The 22,418-nt window shown below is 40.6% G+C and overlaps 1 protein-coding gene and 1 long non-coding RNA gene across 7 annotated transcripts in view; both read right to left on the minus strand.

Annotated features, from left to right (window-relative positions):
* GPAM (glycerol-3-phosphate acyltransferase, mitochondrial) overlaps positions 1-7,332 on the minus strand; it is a 32,597-nt gene extending 25,265 nt beyond the window's left edge. For 2 of the 6 annotated variants that reach the window (XM_074875287.1, XM_074875281.1), the window contains exons 1-3: positions 6,559-6,778; positions 5,054-5,184; positions 2,952-3,074 (exon numbers count right to left, since the gene is read on the minus strand). In XM_074875287.1, the coding sequence (XP_074731388.1) occupies positions 2,952-3,074; positions 5,054-5,155 (225 nt within the window). In that variant the 5' untranslated portion in view covers positions 5,156-5,184; positions 6,559-6,778. Of the gene's footprint in view, positions 1-2,951; positions 3,075-5,053; positions 5,185-5,951; positions 6,527-6,558; positions 6,779-6,891; positions 6,964-7,103; positions 7,109-7,311 lie in introns of those variants that run through there. The other 4 variants (XM_074875284.1, XM_074875286.1, XM_074875282.1 and 1 more) reach the window with 4 other exon arrangements.
* Positions 7,333-7,697: 365 nt separating this feature from the next.
* Positions 7,698-20,882, minus strand: LOC141946090 (uncharacterized). The gene is made up of 3 exons (XR_012629719.1): positions 20,823-20,882; positions 14,740-14,942; positions 7,698-9,351 (listed from the first exon to the last, which is right to left on the minus strand). It is a non-coding gene; the product is annotated as an uncharacterized LOC141946090 (long non-coding RNA).
* Positions 20,883-22,418: the final 1,536 nt, after the last annotated feature.

Below are 22,418 nucleotides of genomic sequence, written 5' to 3' on the forward strand. Positions count from 1 at the left end.
TACATTCATCATAACATTTAAGATAATGCAAGGTTTTTCACCTCTATTATAATCAAAAGCCAAAGCAGAGAAGTGTTGAACTTGCTTATAAAGTACACACAAACTGCTCCAAAATTAAAATGAAATTCAGAAAGTCATTATTTCCAACTCCAATACTTTCAAAGTATTCTCTAGGCTTTACTGCATACAGAAATGGTTGTATTGGTTGCATTCTTCAAGCCAGAATATTTTATCATATTCTGATGTAATATAAACCAGGATTTGTCATAATACAGAACTCATCTTTGAGACAGAACTTTATGATGCCACATTCAGCATTATTATAATCATGAGCCTTCTGATGTTCAGCCTGTGACACACAGTTTGCCAGCAGATCAGGCATCACGTAACGGCAGCCCAAGGGTCAGGATACATCCATGGTTAGGTGGCAAATCTCTACATCCCTGCTCTGCCTGAACAACAAATTCAGTCCAGCCTTCTACATCCCTGGTACAGACTCTACATGAAAGGCTATTGCCTGTTCTGGCATGAGTTGGGGAGCAGTACCACTTCAGATACAAATATTCCTTCACAGGAAGACATAAACCTTAATCTTCCATACTCCAAGTATGTATCTTGACCGAGAGGCTAGTTTCTTTCTGCCCAAATAATATTTAATTATAAAACTGGTACCATGCCAGCAGTGAATTACAGCTAAAACCACTGGGTCTGCACATACCAAGGAAGTCAAAGGCAGGACAGTGAAGGAGAAAGATGGTTACCAGCAACAGTGTAGCTGCAGAACAGCCTCACTGCCAATTTTGCCGTGAGAGTCAGATAGGAGTCTCATTTGTTTCTTTTTTTTGTTTGTTTGTTTTTTTGTTTTGTTTTAGGATACACCATTTATCACAAATTAAAATATATGAGTGTCCCATGTCATTTGCGAATCAGGTGCTACAGTGGGAGCACACAGTCTTTTGCCCCATGTTAAAGCATAACTGCATAGTACCTACAATCAACAAATTGTTGCTCTAGGCTCTTAAGAGGAAACTTCAAGGTAATATTCATTTTTCTGAATATTCACTGGTAATTTTCTGTGGATCTTAAAGCTTATGAAATATTCTGGCAAAGAGAAGTCAAATGACTTGTTCTTGGTCTCCCAAAAAATCAGCAACAAACTTAAGTACCACTGAATGCCCAAGTCCACTCCAGTGCTCTAACCACTAGGTTATAACCTCACTCTGTGAAATTCACCCTCCAGATGTAATGTCACACTTCAGCTTTTCCTTATTTACCTCCTCCCTGATCCTGTGTCAGGCAGAGGATGCGATTCAGTGAGAGCAAGTGAGCTGATAGAGCACTTCCCTGATGCTGCAAGGAAGAAGCCCAGCTCCCACCACCCCCTTTCCCACTGAACACTATCCCTCACCTCTTAACTTATACCATCTCTAGCATTCATCACACTCCTTAATGAGCCAAGTTCATTCGGGCAAGGCAGAAAACTAAGACAGCCAGACTAAATGAATAAATAAAGCAGGTAGTTTTCTGCTTGGTTAGTGAACTTGATCAGCCCCCAAGCGAGCAGGAAGGGAAACAAGAGGGAGAAGCAAGACTTCCCACTCCCAGCATCGGCAAGCTGTCAGTTTGGCCAACACACTTAAGGAAATCTGTCTCACTCATCCATCCCTTTTCCTTAGGAGGGTTAACAGGCAGCTCAAAAAAAAGTGAAATATCTGGAGTCTAATGAGAGGATCTAGTTTGTTACCGTCTGCTGCAAGGATGGTATTTTCTCCTTGTGGCAGAAGGCAATAAAGGGTTTAATCAGGTCATACCCCTTCCCTAAGTGGGATCTGAGGGTAGGTAATTAGTTTCTTATTAAATGGACAAAATACAGAACAAATTTTTATTTTTAGAGCGAATTCCCAACTTGAGACGAACAGCCTAATTACTAACAGACTAATTACTAAATGTATCAAGCCCTAAGCTGAGGATTCCTACACACCTTTTTACATGTCAAAATACATAAGTGACTATTAGAAGTAGTCTCAGTTTATCTAATTGCTTGTCTTGTTGCCTGTATCATATGTAGCCTTCACAGCACATTTAGACTTCTATCCCACATTTGTATGTCATTGCTGCAATTTTCTATCCTGGCATAGGAATAGAGAGAAACAACTTTCCGTTGGTCAAAGAAACAGGCAGATTTTCACTCTAGTCCAGCCAATCACAGAGTTCAGGGCAGGTGTAACAGTACAAATTAAAGCCTGGGGTCAAACTACATGATGAACTGGTTGCAAACTATACCATGCCATTTAGCAGCATTTTGCACCTTCAGCTTATGGAAAGACTGTCCAATGCAGTTCAATAAAGTTCACATTTTAAATCAGCTTGCGCAACCTCTCTAGAGCCACCATCTTGACACTGTTCCCAGCAGACAAATATCCCCACTATCCTAACTGCCACTCCTTGTTCCTAGGCTGGGCAGAGAAGCCAGGAATCAGCCAGGTGTAGAAAACCAACCTGTTTTCTCAAGCACAGGATTGATCTCATCAAGTTTGAAGGGAAGCACATTGCTTACTTTCAAAACTGTACTTATTCTGTGGATAGAGAATTAAATGTCCTAAAAGTAAGCCTTAACACTTTCATATGCACCAAATTCCCATTATTAATGTAGCAGAGCAGATAATTTTTTTCTATACAATTTCCTAGTGCTAATTCTGAAGAGCTGGACAGTTTTGTGCATGGCATAAGTCCACACTGAAAAGTGAAAGACAAAGCATCACAATAGGTCTGTGTCATCCATTAATTCCACGACAAAGAAAATATAATCATAAACAAAGGTGAAAAACTATATTTCTTTATGAAGCAAGAACATTGTGACCTTAATTCTGAAAGTAAGAAAACTACTGCAACTTCATTACTCTGCAACTATGTGTTATTGTCAAACATAATCCAGCCCATAATCTCCTTACCCGGCTCTGGGGAGTGCATACGTAGCAACATCGTCCCACAAATGGCCTTTTTCTGCTCAATAGAGTCTCCTTCCATTTTAAAGTGGCAGATCGGAAGAGAGTGGGCCTAGAGTTACACTCTCCCTGCAGAACAAAAAACCAGTGTGTAAGTATCCAGAAATATATGTTTTACTGGGTACGTGAAAACTTTGAGTAAAAGGAGTTACCAGACACAAAAAGAAAAATTACCCTCCAAAATTACATAAAGGTAACACAAATTTTTCCAAGATTTTTCTAAAAAAAAATTGTATTATCTCCAGATGATATGATTTTAAAAAATAAAAGCAAAATCACAGTGCTGTACTTATGTATCTTAAGCACTGCAGCACTTGCTAACACACAAAATTTTAAAATAAATAATAAGAAACAGCAAGGAAACTGACAGCTGAGAAAAGTGAAAGAAATTAATAGTAAACTACACTCTCAATAATATAAAGGTTCTTGTAATATGAGAAATGTATTCCAAGCCTTAACCGGACATCACCCTGTAAAATTGCAAGACGACTTAATTCACACAAATACTAACTCCGTTGACTCTGTAGGCTCTTTTTCAGCAGTTTCATGCAAAGCGATATGAAAAAGGAACCACTGTGCCTTCTGCAATGTTACGCTATCTTTCTGAAGATTACAGAACCAAAAAGTCCAAAGTAACTGCATTCGCAGAACACATTCTCTATGTTAGGACATAATGAAAATATACTTAACCACAATTTTTACAACTACATTGATTGTTCCCATTAAAGTCTACCGAATTATTGCTTTCCTGAGAATAAGCACTGGATTGCCATTTTCTGAACCATATATTCTAAGTTTTTAATAAAAGGGACGTTACAAAACAAAATGTTGTTTAAAATAGCACATTTAAGTGGAGGAGATGCAGGGTAGAACCAATACCTTAAACCAGCATAAGGGTTGGAAAACATAAATACAGATCATCACATACTCAGCTAGAAAGTGACCCCAGTGAGAAACAACCAGAAGGTCAAAAGCAATGCTGAAGATGCTTAAAAACTAAAACGTGCATATTTCACATTTGGCAAGCGGTATGAATTGGCAATTGTTCCAAGGCTAAGTCTTCCATCTGGAATAAACAAGCATCAAGATGCTAAGCCTGGCCCAATCCCTTCTCCATCACCTTCAGTAATGCTAACTCCAAAATTAACCAACTTCTCAACAATACTGTCTTCCTTCTGCTTGCCTCCAAGCCCTGACTGAACTCAGCACCACTTTCTTACAAAACCTCCTTCTGATCTCTTGTTTCACCTGCCTTTATCCTACTCTCACAGATCTCTTGGTTACCACAGCTTGCTGTCCAATGTAACTTACATCTAGCTAGACAGAAAACCAGCTGCCACGACATCTGTTCTTTCCCTCACCTCTGACCATGTCTCCAACTCTTCTTCTGTGTCAAGTTCAAACCCCTCCTCCCCAAAGCCGTCTCCAATTCTTCCTGACTTATGCTTCTAAACCAACCAGTACCAGCTCAGTCCCCATGTGGCAATTTTTGCTCCACCCAGCCCTCTCTGCTCACTTTATCCCCTTTATCTCCTCCAAATCCCAAGACTCACCCAACAGAGGCCAGACATTTAATATTTATATCCTTATTTATATCCACCAAATTTTCTCTGCCTCTTGTATTGCAGGAAAAGCGGCAGCTACAAAGGTTACATGACCATGCATCTTTAGCTTCATGCTCCTTTCCACTTGTGCATTTCAAACTACATCCTTCAGAACAGCAATGAGCTTTCTATTTGACTTTCTGTTTGACCTCAGGCTACTCCAGAATGGGATTCTGCACATTTACTGATATATAAAATGATTAGTAACATCACACCAGAAGAGTGTAAGACTATCAATAGGGTTTGATAGGGTTTTTCTTTCCTAGCAACATTAGTCTCCGACACAGCACTGAACTGCTGGTTCCTCTTTATATTTCAAGTTAAATTAAAACCAAACCATGTCACGCATGAGAGAGGTGGTTCATAATTAAAAAAAAAGTCCACCTTCGACTTGAAGAAAAAAATAAGATAAATATGGCCAGTACATCCTCAATCTTTACTTACCCATTCTTCACTGGAATGCTTACATCTACTGATACTGCACTCTGCTGAGGTGGACAAATAGGAAACATCTATTGTTCCAAGGGACAAAGCAGTTTCATCCATGACACAGGAGTTGAACTGAAGATCAGAAGCTGAAAAATAATAACATACGTACATATATATAAATATATACATGTACACAGAAACACACATACACCTGTTTAATTTCAGTGATGGGTATCGCAAAAAATTCGCAAACTGGTATTTCTGCACCCTTCAGTAAAAGCTAGGTTCTGAAGAAGTTTCATTGTGGTCAGAAATCAGCATGATTTCAATATGATAAAAAACCCAGCACGTTCAATTTCCATAACACAGCCCGCCCATCAGCTACCTGCATGTTTTCCTCTCCCTGCTCTTCTTCCCGTTACAGGTCAATATAGTCCCTTAAAGCTTTTCCACTGTTCTTCACTCTGTTTTAAACCATTCAGTCACAAGGATACACACTTCGGCCACTTTCAAAAGTTTACTATTCTCTTGCACTCCATGACCTCACTCTTTCATCATGCGCTTCTCAAGGACACCTATTATCTACAAAAAATTTCATTGATGTCCTCTCCCAATCCTATCTCACAGTATATTTTATGTATCTGATCTAGCTGCAGTCAAACCAGTTTGCAAATTCCTCAGAGGAAGGAGTGCTCTACAGAAAAGCACACCTAAATCTGAACACGCCACTGACATCGGTGACATTACGGGCTTGTGGGATTAAAAAGCAGTCAAGAAGTCTAAACTTGCACTATTAATTTAAAATGGAAGTTTTATAGTTCATAGAGTAAGCATGGTAAATAAGTCTTCCTCAGACAAAGAAAAAAGAAAGTAGGCCAAACATAGCAAAATAGCTTAGCACTGCATGGTATACCTGCAAAAGACTACAAATTAAACTGCTTTGTTCTGGAGAGCCACTGAAATAGGAATCCCAGCATTTTCATCTAGAGAAACTGTAAAGTGGCAACACCGCTTCTTCCATCTGCCACTGCAAAGAAACTTGCATGCCAGCCAAGCTACGAGCCCTCGGGAATGAGACTGTTCCCACCCTGTATGCTAACATTTACAAGAGTGAGGCCTAAAACTTCAGTCCAACATTTTGTCTTTCTTACCGTCCTCCCCAAGCAGACACAAACCTCTCTGCAATACCTCCACGTACGGAGTGCCCCATACAAACTGCAGTTTGAGCCAGTAAATCCACGCACAGACTTATCTCTACACAGCCTAAGTACCTAAGTTATCCGTTCTTCTTTGCTGGTCTTACGCTCAATTTGCCTTTTTTTTTAATTAGCGCTGAGGCAAATCAGCATGTAACCACCCGATAAATACCACAAAAAGGCTCACGAACATCTAAACGGTGAAAGCAAAACGCATCCTCCTCGCGCTCAAGGTGACCTTGGCTACGCCGGCACACATACCAGATGAACTTCAAAAAATTCGTGATGAAGAGTCTGTCTGAGCGACAGCAACTTCGTACGTACCTCGAACGCACCCAGCCCTGCCGACCCACCGCTCTCCGCCGCGGCGCTTACGCGGTTTCCCCGCCGCGACCCGCCATCCGCCCGGGCTGCGCCGCGCCTGGGCGAGCCCGCGCGCTCACCAGACCTGCTGGCGATAAAACCGCGGCGGCTGAGCGCGGTACCGGGCGCGGAACGGCCGCGGGCCGCGGGGCCGCCCCCACACGCCGCAGGCAGCCGCCAGCCCAGGTCCCCGGCAGGGCCCAGCGCCCCCCGCACCCCCCCGGAGCCCCCCGCGGGGCCGAGGCTCCCCCCCGCCGCCCCGTCAGAGGGCACCGTCCCGCGCCCTCTCCGCACCCGCGCCGGCCGCTCCTCCGCGGCGCCGCGCAGCCCACGCGCCCCGGCTCCGCGCTCCGCCGCCGGCGCGCCCCGCCCCCTCCCGCCGTGCGGCGGCCCCTCGCCCTGCCCCGCCCCGCCCCGCCGCCGGGGGCAGCACCGCCGCGCCCGGGCCCGGCTCCCGCTCCCGCTCCGGCTCCGGCTGCGGCTGCCGCGCCGGCCCGTCCCCGCACCGGGGCTCCGCCGCGGCCGCTGCTCCCCTGCCCGCGCGGCGGCGCCGGGCCTGACGCGACTTCCTGAGCGCCCGTCGCCATGGTGTGGGCCCGCCGCCTCCCGCCCGGCCCGGCCCGGCCCGGCCCGGCGCCTCCCGCCTGCCCCTCGCCGCCTCCCGCAGGCTCGGGGCCCCGCCGCTGCCCTCCCGCTCCTCGGCGACGCCTTTACCCCGCCGCGGTGGCGGTCCCCAGGCCGGCACTGGCGCTGCCCTGAGCCGCCGCGGCCGCCCCAGCTTTGAACCGCAGCCCCGCGCGGCCTCTCCCCCTCGGTGCCGGGTGTCACTGTCCGCAGCCACCGCAGATGCAGGAGCATCGTCAAACTGCCGTTTCCACCCCCAAAACGCCTCCCCCGCCCTCTCCTTCTGGCGAGAGAAGTGACTAACGGTCCTTTTGCTTTCGGGTCAGAGCTGCTAAAAAGGAAAAAAACCCGGAAAAGTTATGTAAAATCGTGTTTATAGGGGTTTACAGCGACTGAGCTGCAACTGAGTTGCTGCTGAAAAGAGAACAATTGCAGAAAATTCGGGACAGGTATCGATCTGCCTACCTGGCCTTGCAGCAGTGCCAGTTTGCCTTTTACTGAGGGCAAGAGTAAATGTTGATTGAGATTGCTGCATATAACCAAACATGGGCTGTGAGTATTTTTTGGCTTTGGCAGCCTTGGGCTATTTAAAGATAGTTTTTCTGTGGCTTAAATTGAGTTACAGACCTATGGAAAGGCTAGCACCTCCATTCCTTCTTTAAATGTATGAGTCTTCATGGTTATTCAGAACAGTGCAACACAAGTAACAAAATACAATACATTGTTTTATGCTAATGCAAATATTCTGCTTACAAATTTAAGTAACCCAAGGAGGTATTCTCCTTCTAGAGGTCTCACTTCTAGGTGTAATTTTGAATTTATTACAAATGAGAATTCTTAAGAATTACAAATGCTTTTCACACATAAAAGAAAAGATAATAGACAAACTGCTACATGTATATGTGAGTTGCCCTCCTTCCCAAAACAGAGTGCCTCCAGGCAATCCCACTGGGGTATTGGCGCTGATACTTTATGAAGAGCATTCTGCAGTTTATGGGTCAGAAGAGATTTTTGAATCCGAATTTTCCTCCTTTAGCAAGAAATTTTCTTGCAAGGTGGACTTTGGAATATAAGACATCTACTTTTCAAATTTTTAAAAAAGTACAATAAGATGTGATCCAGTCAAATGCACAACACATTAAAAGTTTGTATTTCTGCACAATATACAGTGCAGCATTTGTGTATAGCAAAGCACTATTTTCTAGGGCATCACATTTTGTATAGAGAAAAGACAATCTCTAATTGTATTTTTTTCAGCACATCCAGATACTCATGTTTTCTGCAAGTTTTGTCATAATCTGGGCCAGTAATTTCAAATTCGATTAGCAGTTCTGTGTCAGTTCTGGTGAAGGAGAGTTGGTTGAAATAGTGCCAAACACCCACTTTCAAGTTTTGGTCTTGAAAAGCAACATAGTCAGAATCTCTGGCCGCTTCTGAAATACAAGCCCAGAAGTGTCCAGCTTTATAACAAAACTTTTGACTTTATATCAACTTTTTATTGAATTGATTTGGTGAAGGTCAGCCGGGAAAGAGGGGCCAGATTCGTTCTTTCATCTGGGTCTACTGCAGCTAAGTGGATTTGTAACAGCTTCGCTAATCAGAGCCTAGCCCAGGAGGCCATCTATGTGGAAAGAAAATACACATGGGTTTCATCGACAGAGAGGCACAGTGCTACTGTCAGATTTGTGTGATCTCAGTTATTACATCCTCATCACAGCTTTGCTTGCATAATGAGCATCTTATCGGCTTGGTGGAGTTGTGGAGGCCAGAGAAGGAAATGTCTGTCTCCGATCCTGTGGCCCAGCCAGTCAGCAGGCCCACATTCCACGCTCAGGACTGCGCAGAGTTTGTCCTAAGTGCATTGGAAGCATCAGAACAGGAAACTCTGAATTCAGAAAAGTGAAATCCAGTGTTACATCATGTATTTTTGTAACTCTCTTTGCACGAAGAGCAGATCACAGAAGTAGTCCAAGTCCCAATATAAGGCTGCAGCCCACATCCTGATCATTACCTCCAGGATGGGTCTGTCTATGTAAGACTGCGTGCAATGGGGGAAGCCAGAGCTGTGACTAAAGTGGCAGAATTATCTTAGAAATCACATTGGAGGAGATGATTCAACAACTGAATTACCTGAAAACCAAATATAACAGAGATGGCAATGAATGGTTACATCTCGAGTCTAAGAAAATGTGTGAAACATAAGGCAGGTAAAACTTATTAGTGTTGTCTAATAATGTCATTGCTCTGCTGCATTTGTATTGTTATTTGGGAACTTCTTAGTAGGTACTTTATATTATGAAGGACCATTGATTTCACTTACACACAACTTTACCTTCTCTAGGTATGGAATCACTTTGATTTTTTTCCCCCTCCCATGCATAAAAATAGGGGACCAAACAGAGCACGCAGTTTCAGCATGCTATAGTGTAACTCAGACCAAACTCTCAGCCACTGAGTGTAAAGCAAGCTTGCCTGCTTTGCTTTCCTCTATAAAAGATGAACTATAGTACATTCAGAATCTAATATGGATCTTTTGGCATGTTTTTTCCTTGCACGCTTTTACACTGTTGTATTTTTCAGGTTGCAAAATAGTTATTTCTGTGATAGAAGTAATACAGAAATCAGAATAAAAGACTCAGTGGCTTTATCATCATTTTATACAGTCTCTAGAGTCTGATTTAAATATAATTTGTGAGAAAACTGCTTGGGTTATTCTCTAGACCGTTTTGAAAAAAATAGTAAATAGATACAGTTTTTTACTCAAACATAGTGATTCTGTGGAAAAAAAAAAAAAAAAAAAAAAAGTAAGTTGTTTCTGGTATGATTGTAGAGCGGTTTTCTTGTTTTTCTAACCTTAGAAAATTCTTGGCTTATTATAAAATAATCCAGAGATAATTTTGTCACTCATCTGAAAGGGATGCAGAATTAGCCCAATGGCAATTGCAGCTCAGCAAGATCTTTTTACAGGATACACTTGTATAAATCCTCAGGCTTAGTAGTAAAATCTCATTTCAGTACTGAGAGCTTGGTGGTGATGTTGTGTTGCCATGGAATCAAGCAAATGGGAAAACTTTTGGAATGCCCTAAAGGAACAGACTTTCAGAGCTGCATGTGCTCCAAAAAGCTCAAATACTGCTGGGTCTTGCTTCCAGAAAAGAGGGACTCTATCCTGCTTCCATTGAAGTCGATGGGAGGCTTGCCACTGATCTCAGTAGGAGTGGGAGCATGCCTAAGTTTTGCAATCCATCTTTTTAAACTTCTTAAACTGAGGTGTTTACTGTGCCAATGAGTCCAGGGAGGTAATTTGCATATGATGGCAAATCAGCAGAACCCTGGCTTTGTGTGAATAAGCTGCTGACCACATCGTGCACAGCAGCCTGCAAATGAGAAAGAGCTGGCAGGACTAGTTTTGGTGGTTTTTTTTTTTTTTTTTAAATAATGATTAGTCTTTCCTACGTTTAAATTCCTCATGATGCCTCCAACAGAGTGCAACAAAGTACCTGTTTGCTAGACAATGCTGTGGGGAGGAGGAGGGAGAAAGGACGAGGGAGACTTCTTTTTACATCGCCCCTACCCGGGGTCTGCGCTCCCAGCTCGCTTCCAGTGATTCCCATGATGTCACTTTTAGTAATGGAGACATGTTTACAAAAGGGTACACAGCATCCTCTTTAAAAAGAAACTTTCAACCCAGGGAGTGCTACAAAAGTTAGGAAACCAAAAACTGCATGAGGAGGGAGTAAAGATCCAGACAAAGGTTCTTTGTTTGCAGTGACCCAACTTGACCTCACATGACTATGAACAATAATGAATTTAGCAGTTGCAGAACTCCATGTCAGCAGTATTGCCTTTGGTATACAATGTATTAAGAGCATCTAAGAGTGGCAAGTGGCCATGAAACGGGTTGATAAGATTGCACACAGAAATGGTTTGGGTATACTTTATATCTCCTTTCAAGACAAATGAGTTCAGCTCTTCTATTTCATCTCCCTTATCTTGAGAACAAATGCAAAATTCATTAAGAGTACTGTGACTCTCTCCTATGTAATATAGCACATTGTGTAATTTCTTCTCATTCAAATATCATATTTATTACTGTAATTTTTAAAAGATAAGGGCATTTCAGCCCAAGTGGCTCCTAGCTTTTCCCTTGAACTTGTTACTCACATTAGTACAAAAAAGGCTTTTGTTCTAACAGAAAGCACTACTGGGCTAAAACCAGTATAACTAACTTTTACACCTGCAAACTTAGCACCATTTATCTATCAAGCAATTACACACATACTTGTATTACGTGCAAATCAGAAAATCTTAACTATCCAAAGGAATTTGCAAGAGTTTTTAATATAGGAATGCTGACTGACAGAATTTGGAACAAGATTTTCCCATACTCAGACCTTAAGCAATTATCTGCCAGAACAATGCAAGCTTCCCCATGCCTGCTGTGAATAAGGGGTACATTTTGTAAGGGTGGTTATTTCAGTTCTCTGCTTTTGTTTGTTGAGGGTATTTGCAAAGCTGACATTTTATCTAAGAGTTGATTTTATCTGAAAAATAGCACAGATGAAACAACTAATTTACTGTATATAGGCCCTAAATACTGTCAGACACCTCAAAAATATTATCCATCTGTAAATCATTAAAAATCAGCATGTGTGGAGGACTCCAGTTACATAAAGGATAAATCTAGGTTTATGTCTGCAGATATTTCAAGTTTCACTGATGGCTTTATTTTACATCAGGCCCAATGGACTTCTACTCATTGCCAACTGCCAACTGCAGAAGACAGACAGAAGATGAGTTTCTTCTCATCTGGTTCCCTCTCCAGGAATGCAGAGCTGCTTTCTATCCCTCCAAAGAAAAAACAAGGAATAGAAATAAAGAAACCTGAGAGCTGAGTGCAGTGTGGACCATTTTGAAAAAATAGCATATCACCAAAAAAATCACAAACCCGTGATCTTATCAAATTTGCTGTGACTCATCCTTGAGGGATTACAAATTGTTCTAGAATAACACAAACCTTAATTATTATGAGATGCTAGGTAAGTCTTTCATCAGTATCTCAGAGGCAGTTTTCACTGCTCAGGTTTGCTCTACTGTGCAGTAGTTGGCTTTAGAAGGACTTGTCATATCTTATAATTTAGAGCAGTGTAGGTATTAGAAGTTGGGATCACAGACAGCTCTTTCAACCACCAGTGCACAAGAGTCTTTGCAACAGATTATGTGACCCAGGTGTTGAGTCACATGATGTCCCACCCCTACCCTCTATTATGGGTATTAGGGACCTTAATCAAGGAGTTACCACTAGAAGAGTCTTAATGCCTTTGACGTTGAAGACATAAGATCTGTTCGTTTGGAAATTTTCTCAGAATTCTGGGGACGTCTGTTGCATACACCTTGGGAGGGTCAGGAGAGTGTTGGGGCATCTGTTCTGACATGATGCAATGATCCTGATGCAGACTGCCATATATTCCAATGAAGGCTTTACAACCCCAGTATTTTCCAATCTCGTGTTTGATGATCTCTTCTGCAGATGAAGACAGTGCCATCTCCAAAGGGCAACACACCCCACCCCAATTTATCCAGGCAAACAAAATGGACTCACTGATTTAGGTTTTACAAAAAGCAAACAGGAACTAATACTTCCCATAGATGTATAGATACAGTTCATTCTTTTTTTTTTTTTTTGTGAGGCAGTCTCACCAAAAAAATACAAGGTCTCCAGGCTTTAGTTTATCATAAATACATATAATTAATTTTATGTAACTGAAATTTTATCCATGAACACAATCAACAAAAAGTAAACTATAAATTTTGTTTCATCATGACAAAATTAACTGAGAACCCTGAAAAAAGCAATTCTTTGCCTTTGTCCTTCTCTTTGTACTAATCTGGCTACACCAGTTGTTACATTCCAATTCTGACACTCAAATCATGTTGAGCAACTTTCCCACAGTGTGTTTCCCAAACAAAAGCATTTTTTCCCACTCCCACTTATGTGTCTCCTGGATCTGGGAACTGCAGAAAAACATCCTTGTTTAAGTCCTAAGACTCAGCCAGCAATTGTATTGCAGTGCTAGATTTCACAAACTGTCAGTGATCATTTGAGCTAAACAATACAACTGACCTGGCAAAAGCATACCTTTCAGTTACTAAATAACAGATACTCAACTCACAACATAAAATCCAACTTAGTTGGGTTTTTTAACTGTTTGAAGCATAACCTAATAACTTTCTCAAGCACCTTATACTGTCGTGAAAGCAGAAATGTTTTTTTATATATACCATTGAATTGCTTAATTATTCCAAGATATACACCTGCAATGGCAGAGGTCTTGAAAGGATATCACCTCTTGCTAAGGGATGATGTTTTTGCAGCACTGGCCCTTCCCCTTTATAAAAGAACAGTGCATATTACTAGCTTGGTATTTCACACATGACCAACCATTGCTTCAGAAAAATTAGATGGGGCATAGCATGACAGGCTGGTTTCATAAAGCTGTTCATGGGCTTAGGACTGAGTCACTCCACAGCTCTTTCAGATTTAGGATAATGCAGGATATGCCTTGTTTATTCTTACTGCACTTTCCCCTTTCATTCTTTCCATAGGAGGAGTAAAGCAACAGTCAGTTTCTGTAGGGTTCTTGTTTGTTTTACTTTTACCTGCAGTGAGGAATTAGACTACACATTCCCTGCAGCAAAGTACCCTGGGCTGTAGGACAGAGGTGTGTTAAGCCAGCTCTTTTGGAGAAGAGAAATGATTGGTGCCTTTCATTAGGGGCTTTATCAACTTAACCTAAAGTACAAGATAAGGTTATATTAGCTTTTGCCTTAAACACCTGTCTAAGAAACACAAAGTTACAAAAAAACCCCATTTAATCCAGCATAAAAAATTGGGCAAATTTGAGCACCTATCCATCAGCATGACTTACTGAAAGTGTTACAGTAGTTCAGGTAAAATAATATTGGTGTAATGGGTGATAGAATTCAGGTTGAAAAGCAAGATGAAGCCTCTTGAAGCTTCTTGAAGCAACAATGTCTTATTTCTTCTGAGGAGCTGGAAAAAAGCTAGTAAACTATAGATTCCACTTCTGCATTTTGTGATTGAACTTTTTAATTTTCAATGTTATGGACTGACTACACTGGTCTGATTTTATGAAATATAAAAAGTAATGAGAGCAGGCCAGTGCACTTTGAATGTGCATTCAGAAATCTGCTTGAGTGGTCAGAATATACTGGGCATGCCTCTGCCTCGGGGTTTTCCTTGCAAAAAGTTTTCGTCTCATTTTCTATCTGTGATACTGCAGCGTCTCCAGGATCAAACTGAGCTCTACCACTCACGCTGAGTGGTGTTTCCCCACCAGCTTTTTTTGTAAAAGAACTTTCTGTGCATTTTCACCTGTGACATTTCTCAAATACGTTTTTGTGGATAGTTAGTATTTAGTATTTCTTATATGACACAAGTTTAGAATGTGCTATTTAAGTTAATTAATTAAAAAAAACCACATGGGAAGCACTGACCAGATTGGACACTGAAGAAGGCTCCTCTGCAGTTAAGAGGTAATTTCTGGAACAGCCTTCTGAGAGGATTATGGGGCAAATATCAGCCTCAAGTCCAACCTGCATCATGGGATCACCCCAACATTTTTGGCCATTCCTCATTCAGTTTCAGCTCCTCTGGTAGATCATTAGTACATATGGGTCAGGAGGTATCATCAGTAGTCCTAGTATGATGAAACATGGAGAAAAATTTCATAGTTTGTTTACACTAGGAACACTTGTTGCTAAAAATGTCTTAGTTACTATATTTTAACCAATATTTCAAGCAGTAGCATAAATATGTTATCTGTTCCTGATCAGCCCTCAAAGTGAGGGGCAATATATTTTGAAACATGATTTATTTTCTAACCTAGGCCTTGTCAAATCTCATAAAACCAAGGTCACAGAGATCTGGATAAAAAGTCATCCATATCTCTGTACTTACAAAATCTGGAAGCAGAACAATGCATGATCAAAGAGTCCAAATGCCATTTTGCAATTTTGTGGTCACTAGCATGATCCACTCTCTCTGATTCTCTGTTCTATCTATTCCTCTGGCAAATCTATATAAGATGTTTCCTGACCGTTTATGCCACATCTCATATGCATGTGGTCAGTTGATATCCAGAATTGAAAAAGTCTCCATACAAAGCAAGGTGTGCATTTTCAGAGGACCACACCAGAAAATATATGCTGATGGAGCACTTCAGTGAAGAAATGCCTTAAATCTAACTTGTGGGGTTGGCTATGGGAATTCAAATTAATCGTTTAGAAAGGTGTTAAATTGCTAGAGAAGGAAAGGAGGTAAGTGTTATTATAGCTAACAACACTTCAAATGGCAATTCTTGTTTGTAATCCTTCTGATGTAGATTTAAATACTTGTTTCATTTTTGCTGAACTAAGATTCCTTTCCCCATCTCCATTCTCTTCAGTTTCTTCCATTCCAGGCTAAATTCTGTATTTAGTGCAACATGCAAGACGTTTTTAGAATCTCTTTCCTCAGTACAGATCCTGACTTAGCCTAATTAAAATTAAATACAAGAAAAAGGGCTAACACAGTAAATGCGGTATAAAATGATAAAAACCCCCCAAAAAAAACAAAAACCAAAACAACTTTGTGAATGTTGACTGTGTCTTCTTTTGATGTCTTCTCTATCTACATGTTATTGTGTTTTAGCTGATACAGCCTGAGATCCTTGGGGTAAAATCATGGCATGGCAAAAGCCAATGGCAACACTCCCACCTGCATCACACTGGTATATGGTAAGAATATCAGAAAACTTATATAATATATTACAGGACAACCACAGCTACCTACTTACTGAGCCCTATTTGAACATATACTATACACTTCTGTATTAATCAAGCATTTGAGTTATGCAGGGAGGATTTTAATTAATGCAAAATTAATTCAACCTAGAGTAACCTTTGAAGCCATGCTTACATTATCAGTTGTGATTTGTGCAGGATACCTCATGGAGCTGCAAACTATGCATCCTTACGTAACAGGCATTAAGAAGCAGTTACACAACTTAATGCAAACACCACGGACAGATGAAAATCCATGGCACAGACAGGATCTTGAGTAATCATCAAAGCAGTGCCACAAAGCAAATTCTACCTGCAGAAAATGTTTTTTCATGTTAAATGCATTTCAGGGCATTCTCTGCATTTCAGTTGCTGGTAGCCTTAATACAGAGTCTGCTACAAAGTGGCTCTTTATTGTAAACATTTTATCATTCAAAACCTGTTAATACAAACTTTGACCAACACTGCCACAAAATGTATGTGCAATTCAACTCATATCTTTACTGACTGCAATAATAAACATTTGGTCTAAAACAAACAGGTCATTAGCAAACAGATACTTTTGTGCACTGTGGTTACTTGGGCCTCTCTCCTGTCATCCCGCTTCTCACTCACTGTTCACATGCTGTTCACATGCTTAGAGTTTGATGTCTGAGTATGTCTTCATGATGCCAGGGCCTTGAAGCTTTCTCAAATTTAATATGGGTGAAGAACATACTTCATTCTTCTGTGCACAAAGTTTATTAGTGTCCCTTAATTATAACTGTTAGGCAATACTTTTATCTCGGGTGCTCTTAGGTGACAGGGTATGTCTAAATTCAGGTAGCCATGGCTATAGATACATATATTCTAAATTCAAGAAATTATATCCAATTATCTTTGTACTACCTTCAGAATATTTTTTAAAGCTGATATAATTTCTCGATAAATAAATTTCATTTTGTAAAAAAGAGTATTCCAAGACCCCTTTTAGATACTTTATATTGCGGAAGTTGAAGTGCTATACAAACTATTTTATGGGACAGATTCTGGTCACTTTTACATCAATAGAAATTGGGATGACTCCAAATTTCTGCTGGTATAACAAAACAGATTTTTTTTTCCTCAGCCACTATAAAAGACTCGCATGGCAAGACATAACTGTGTGGTCAGAAATACTTTTTGAAAGATGTGTAGTTTATCACAGTTTAACTACATAACATCTTTAGAAAACACTCAAGTATTTTAAACACCATGAAGCCTGGAAGAAGACACTTACAGGGCTTTTTTTTTGAATCTGTGGCACTGCCTACTTCCTTGACTGAGGTGTTTACAATGGTTTAAGAGGTAATGGGCTTCAATCAAATATATTCAAACAGCAGTAAAATAGTAGTACTGGATCACTAGGGTACACAGAATTGGGCTGCATTCATGGGGACAGGAATGCTGCAAGAAGGCAAAGTTTGGTTTTTACCTTTTTCACAGCCTGATAAGAATCCACCCATCGAACTTTACTTCTAACCCATTAGTCTAAGGACGCATTTTATTTCCCCTGTTGACTCTCCTGTTTTTAGGCTGCTATCTCTACAAACACAATTACTTGGAAATACTTAAATACATTCATTCAGTCACAGAAAAGCCTACCCAACAAAGCCCAAAGCTCAGGTTTAAGAATCTCCTGACCCCTCCTGATTCACCTTTTCCACCGTTCTTCCCTCCTCTCTCAACAGAAAGAAAATACACCATTTTTGGGGGGTTTTTGGTTAAAACTCACTAGTGACAAAATATGTTCCTCAGCTGGGAGGTGCACAGTGAGCTAGATAGGGGAAACAATCCACCTGAAAAATAAGTCATCATCAAAACCATCATGCTGGTCCAACCATAGAGCAGAAGGGTGGGAGGAATAACTGAGGGAGGGGCAGGACCTGCACAAAGTGGCATGGCCATTAGAAGACATGTATGTGGAGTTGTGCTCAAAGAGTCATATCCTACTGCTTGTGACAGATAGCACTGTTTCCTGTTATTGAATGAGAACATAAACATGGGGGAAGGAGAGTTCCAGGAGGAAAACAGACTTCATGGAGAATGAGGTCAAATCGCGGCTTTAAAAAGTACATTCTTCACATGATTATCCAGGTTAAGGCTTAGTTTTGTTTTCTAGGGGTGAAAAAAAGGTAAATGACTTAAATACTCATAACATGCCTTTTCCCTCATTTAAATTCCCAGTTTAAAAAAAATCAGTTTTGCTTGTATGTCAACAATTCAATTTACCAGAATATATCTGTATTAATTCCCTAATTAAAACTAAATTCCATTTGTCACAGCCCTTTCGAGCACAGTGGTGTCAACAGGATTAATCACCAAAGCATGTTTTTCTTGAAGAAGGTGTTTTCCTCAATGTGATGTTTTCCTACAAGTTGCATCCAATTCAGCCATACTTGAAAACACTATAATTATGTTGGTCAGGAACATAATTCTTTTCTTAATGTCTTCTTAAGGTTTCCAAAGTGGTTTCTACCACCTACAGTTTAGAAACCAGTGTACTGTCATATAGACGACTTTCCTTCCTTGCCTACTGTTGGCAAACTGCTATTTTATCTCTAGATGCATGGTTGAAACCTCTGCATAAAAACTAAGGATCTATGATTACAGAAGAATCTGGGAAATGTGATGAAGCTTTTATTTACTATCTTCTGAATTACTTTTACCTTCATCTCTTAATTTTTTTAATGCTTCTTTGTACTGTTTATTCCAGAATTGTCTGTCATCTACAACATCCTAACTGTATGGCTTTAACTAACAGATAAATACAAAACATCATTTCACAGACTTATTTTTAGTTGTGGATTTCTCTTTCTCGATTAAAAATTACAGTAAAGGAACACATAAACAGATAACTGTAAAGCAGGCAGTGATTCTGAAAGAAATGAAGCTGCTGTGCCCCAAATAATTCATTTCACTTTGCCCATTGTAAGACACCTGAGAACCATTTATTTCCTACCCTTCCCTCTGCCTGCAAATATTCTGAGCACTGTATGGGCACCTCTAACTGTATTTTCTTTTCCTTTTATGCAAAAAACTAATGACAAATAACCAATGTCTTACCGCATCCAGCCAATGCTGCCAAATGTGTGATTATGAACAAGGACATAAATAAAATCTGGCTAGATGAAGCATGATTCATGTTTAGAGGGGAGGTACCCAGGAGACATGCCAGAGATGATCTCTGTCCCCTGCTATTTTATCTGTCTTGCTAAGGCATTTACACGGCTCCCATTACTATGATGCCAGAATACACAGGAACATACGGCTATTCTTGTAACACTCAAATAGGGTGGACAGATTACATGGGTTATCCCAGGTCAGAAGTTTGATGCAGAACAGATGATTGCACAAGCTTCACAAGCTCTTGATCAGTAGAAGGTGTTTACCGACCAGTTCTATATAAATTAACACCTAACACCATTCCCAAAGTATCCAAGTGTTTTCAAGCATTTTTGCTAAAATACTCAAGAAGTCCCATCTTGGAGGTGTTATTGGACATGAACCAATGGCTGAAATGGTGTTTGACTTATAACAGCTTCTGTTGGTGCACATCAAGTGCTCATCAGCTACGGCTGTCAAGATAAATATATTTTATAACAAAGATTCTAAATTTCTATTTTAGTCATTCATTTTAATCACAGAGTACCTAGTAAGACTGTATTTCCCCCATTGCCTGTGTGGTCATAAAATTGAGTTCACTTCTATTAGACGGAAATGTCACTAACCTACTCATACCTTTAGGTTTTCGAAGTTAGACTACCAGAATATGCTTTAAAGCAGTGTTATACCTGAAATTAATTTGGAAGCAAAATATACCTGTTTAGATGCATCATATAAATATATTAATAGAATCATAGAATGGTTTCGGTTGGAAAGAACCTTAAAGATCATCCAGTTCCAACCCCCTTGCCATGGGCAGGGACACCTTCCACTAGACCAGGTTGCTCAAAGCCCCGTCCAACCTGGCCTTGAACACTGTCAGGGAGGCGGCAGTCACAACTTCACTGGGCAACCTGTTCCAGTGCCTCACTACCCTCACAATAGAGAATTTCTTCCTTACATCTAATCTGAATCTACGCTCTTACAGTTTAAAACCATTACCCCTTGTCCTATCCCTACAGTCCCTGATAAAGAGTCCCTCCCCATCTTTCCTGCAGGCCCCCTTTAGGTTCTGGAAGGCCACTATAAGGTCTCCCCAGAGCCTTCTCTTCTCCACGCTGAACAACCCCAACTCTCTCAGCCTGTCCTCATAGGGGAGGTGCTCCAGCCCCTGATCATCTTTGTGGCCTCCTCTGGACCTCCTCGAGGAAATCTGTGTCCTTCTTATGTTGGGGGCTGCAGAGCTGGACACAGCACTGCAGGTGGGGTCTCACAAGAGCAGAGTAGAGGGGGGGAATGACCTCCACTGTTGTGAGAGTGGAGGTTAATTTACTTGTTAATTTACTGAAGCCAGCAGTGAGATTTCTGCATGGGACACAAGCATCTACTATGAGTGATGCAAGTTCAGGCCAATGGTTGGATGTCACTTGGTAGCTTCTCCTGTAGATGTACCCATTGCTGGCTGGCTGAATAACACATTGTATGGCCCTTAGTCCATAAATTCTGTACATGTGCTTTGCCACAAGGGGAGGAATAATTCTCTTTATACAATCCTTTATGATTCCCATGTGATACCATACAGTTAGAAAGTATTAATGTGTTTATCTTTATCTGTAAAATGGCAAAATACTTACCAACTTGGGAAAGATAATTAACTATTATTTGGAGAAGCTCTTAAGACTGCTGAATGCTAAGTCCTGCAAGAGAGAGAAATATATGACCTACTGACACTTGGTTAATACACACCCATGTCATCACCCATGCAGCTTTTACAGCTTCACGGGCCTTGGTAGCCAAAAGAAATAAGCAAGGCTGGATTGCTCAAAATTAATAACGGGTTTGAACAACACTTGGCAATGAAAAGTAATGCGTTCAGTATGTTAGCATCTTTTCCCTTAAAACACCTAGTATTCCAGTTTAACCTAAGTATTTTTCATCTATACCATCCTTCTAACATGGTGCATTACTGTATCTCCCATCATCTGAGAGCTGGACTAGATGACCTTTAAAGGTCCCTTCCAGCCCAAACTATTCTATGATTCTATGATTTTACTGATGTCAATATGCGTTCATGCTCAATAACCTTAGTCAGCAGTAATTTGCTTCAGATTTCATTATGAAAATGGGTTTTTTAACTATTTTATTTTCTAAACCAACTTCTATTTTTAATTCTTAGCTTTATAATCACAAGGATATGTTGTAAATACCTAGACAAAATCCTCATGACAGAAAACCTGTGACCAATAAAGGTATCAAAGCAAAAGCATATGAGAAGAAAATGTCATGAAACTCCAGATGCCAAAGACACTTTCTGCAGCAGTACCACTGCAGCAATGTAATGAAAGATGTTTTCAGCATGTATTTAATAAATTTCAACTTCTAGTGGTGACAATTTGAGCTTGGTAAAAGTCAAAGGGGTTGGACTGGAATTGATGGCAGCAATGCTAGACAGTTTCACACAATGCACCAATTCAGATGACTTTGGGAAGTTATGGGCTCCACCTTTCATATCTTCATGCTGAAATATCTTGGCTATTTCAGCTGTAACCAATGTAAGCTTTAAGATTAATTTAATATATTAACCTTAATACGGTGTAGTCAGATGTAAGAGCCAACCAATTCTAAAATATTCTTAACAGGTTTTAATTATGTCTTGCACTAGAGCTGGTAGGATATTTTTGTATGAAAGAATGGATGGGAAGTATTACAAAAAGTTAGTCTTTATGTGAATTTTTTTTATTGTTCAGCTCCCATTTAATCCAAAAATATGAGTAAATTTGACCCAATCACTTGCTGAAAAATGAAGATGTTAGCTCAGAAATACTGCAACACTGCCTTATGGAGATGAAGGATGATCTCACAGTTTAATAATGTGTTATCAATGATGTTACTGTGTTTCAGGAGAGATGTAGTTCGAATGCTTCCTGCCTTCATTCTCCTCTCTTTGCTGGGATCCTTGGCTAGGTTATATGTTCTGCAACATCTGCCCTGGCATAACACATCTTGAGAGATTTTGTCTGAGATAGAAGTTCATGCACCGTAATGCATCTCTCCAGGTCTCTGCAGTGATATTTCTGAATAGACAAGCATTTCAGTTTTCTCTCTCAGAAATCTTTGGACAGATCTGTAAACACGGACTAAATTTTCTCTGTTCTCTTTAGAGATGCAGCATTGCACATACACATGACAATATTTCAAGTAAGTTCAGCCATGCAGGGCAGTTTGTGGCA

The sequence above is a fragment of the Strix uralensis genome, chromosome 7, assembly GCF_047716275.1.
Source record: "Strix uralensis isolate ZFMK-TIS-50842 chromosome 7, bStrUra1, whole genome shotgun sequence".
Classification (NCBI taxonomy): domain Eukaryota; kingdom Metazoa; phylum Chordata; class Aves; order Strigiformes; family Strigidae; genus Strix; species Strix uralensis.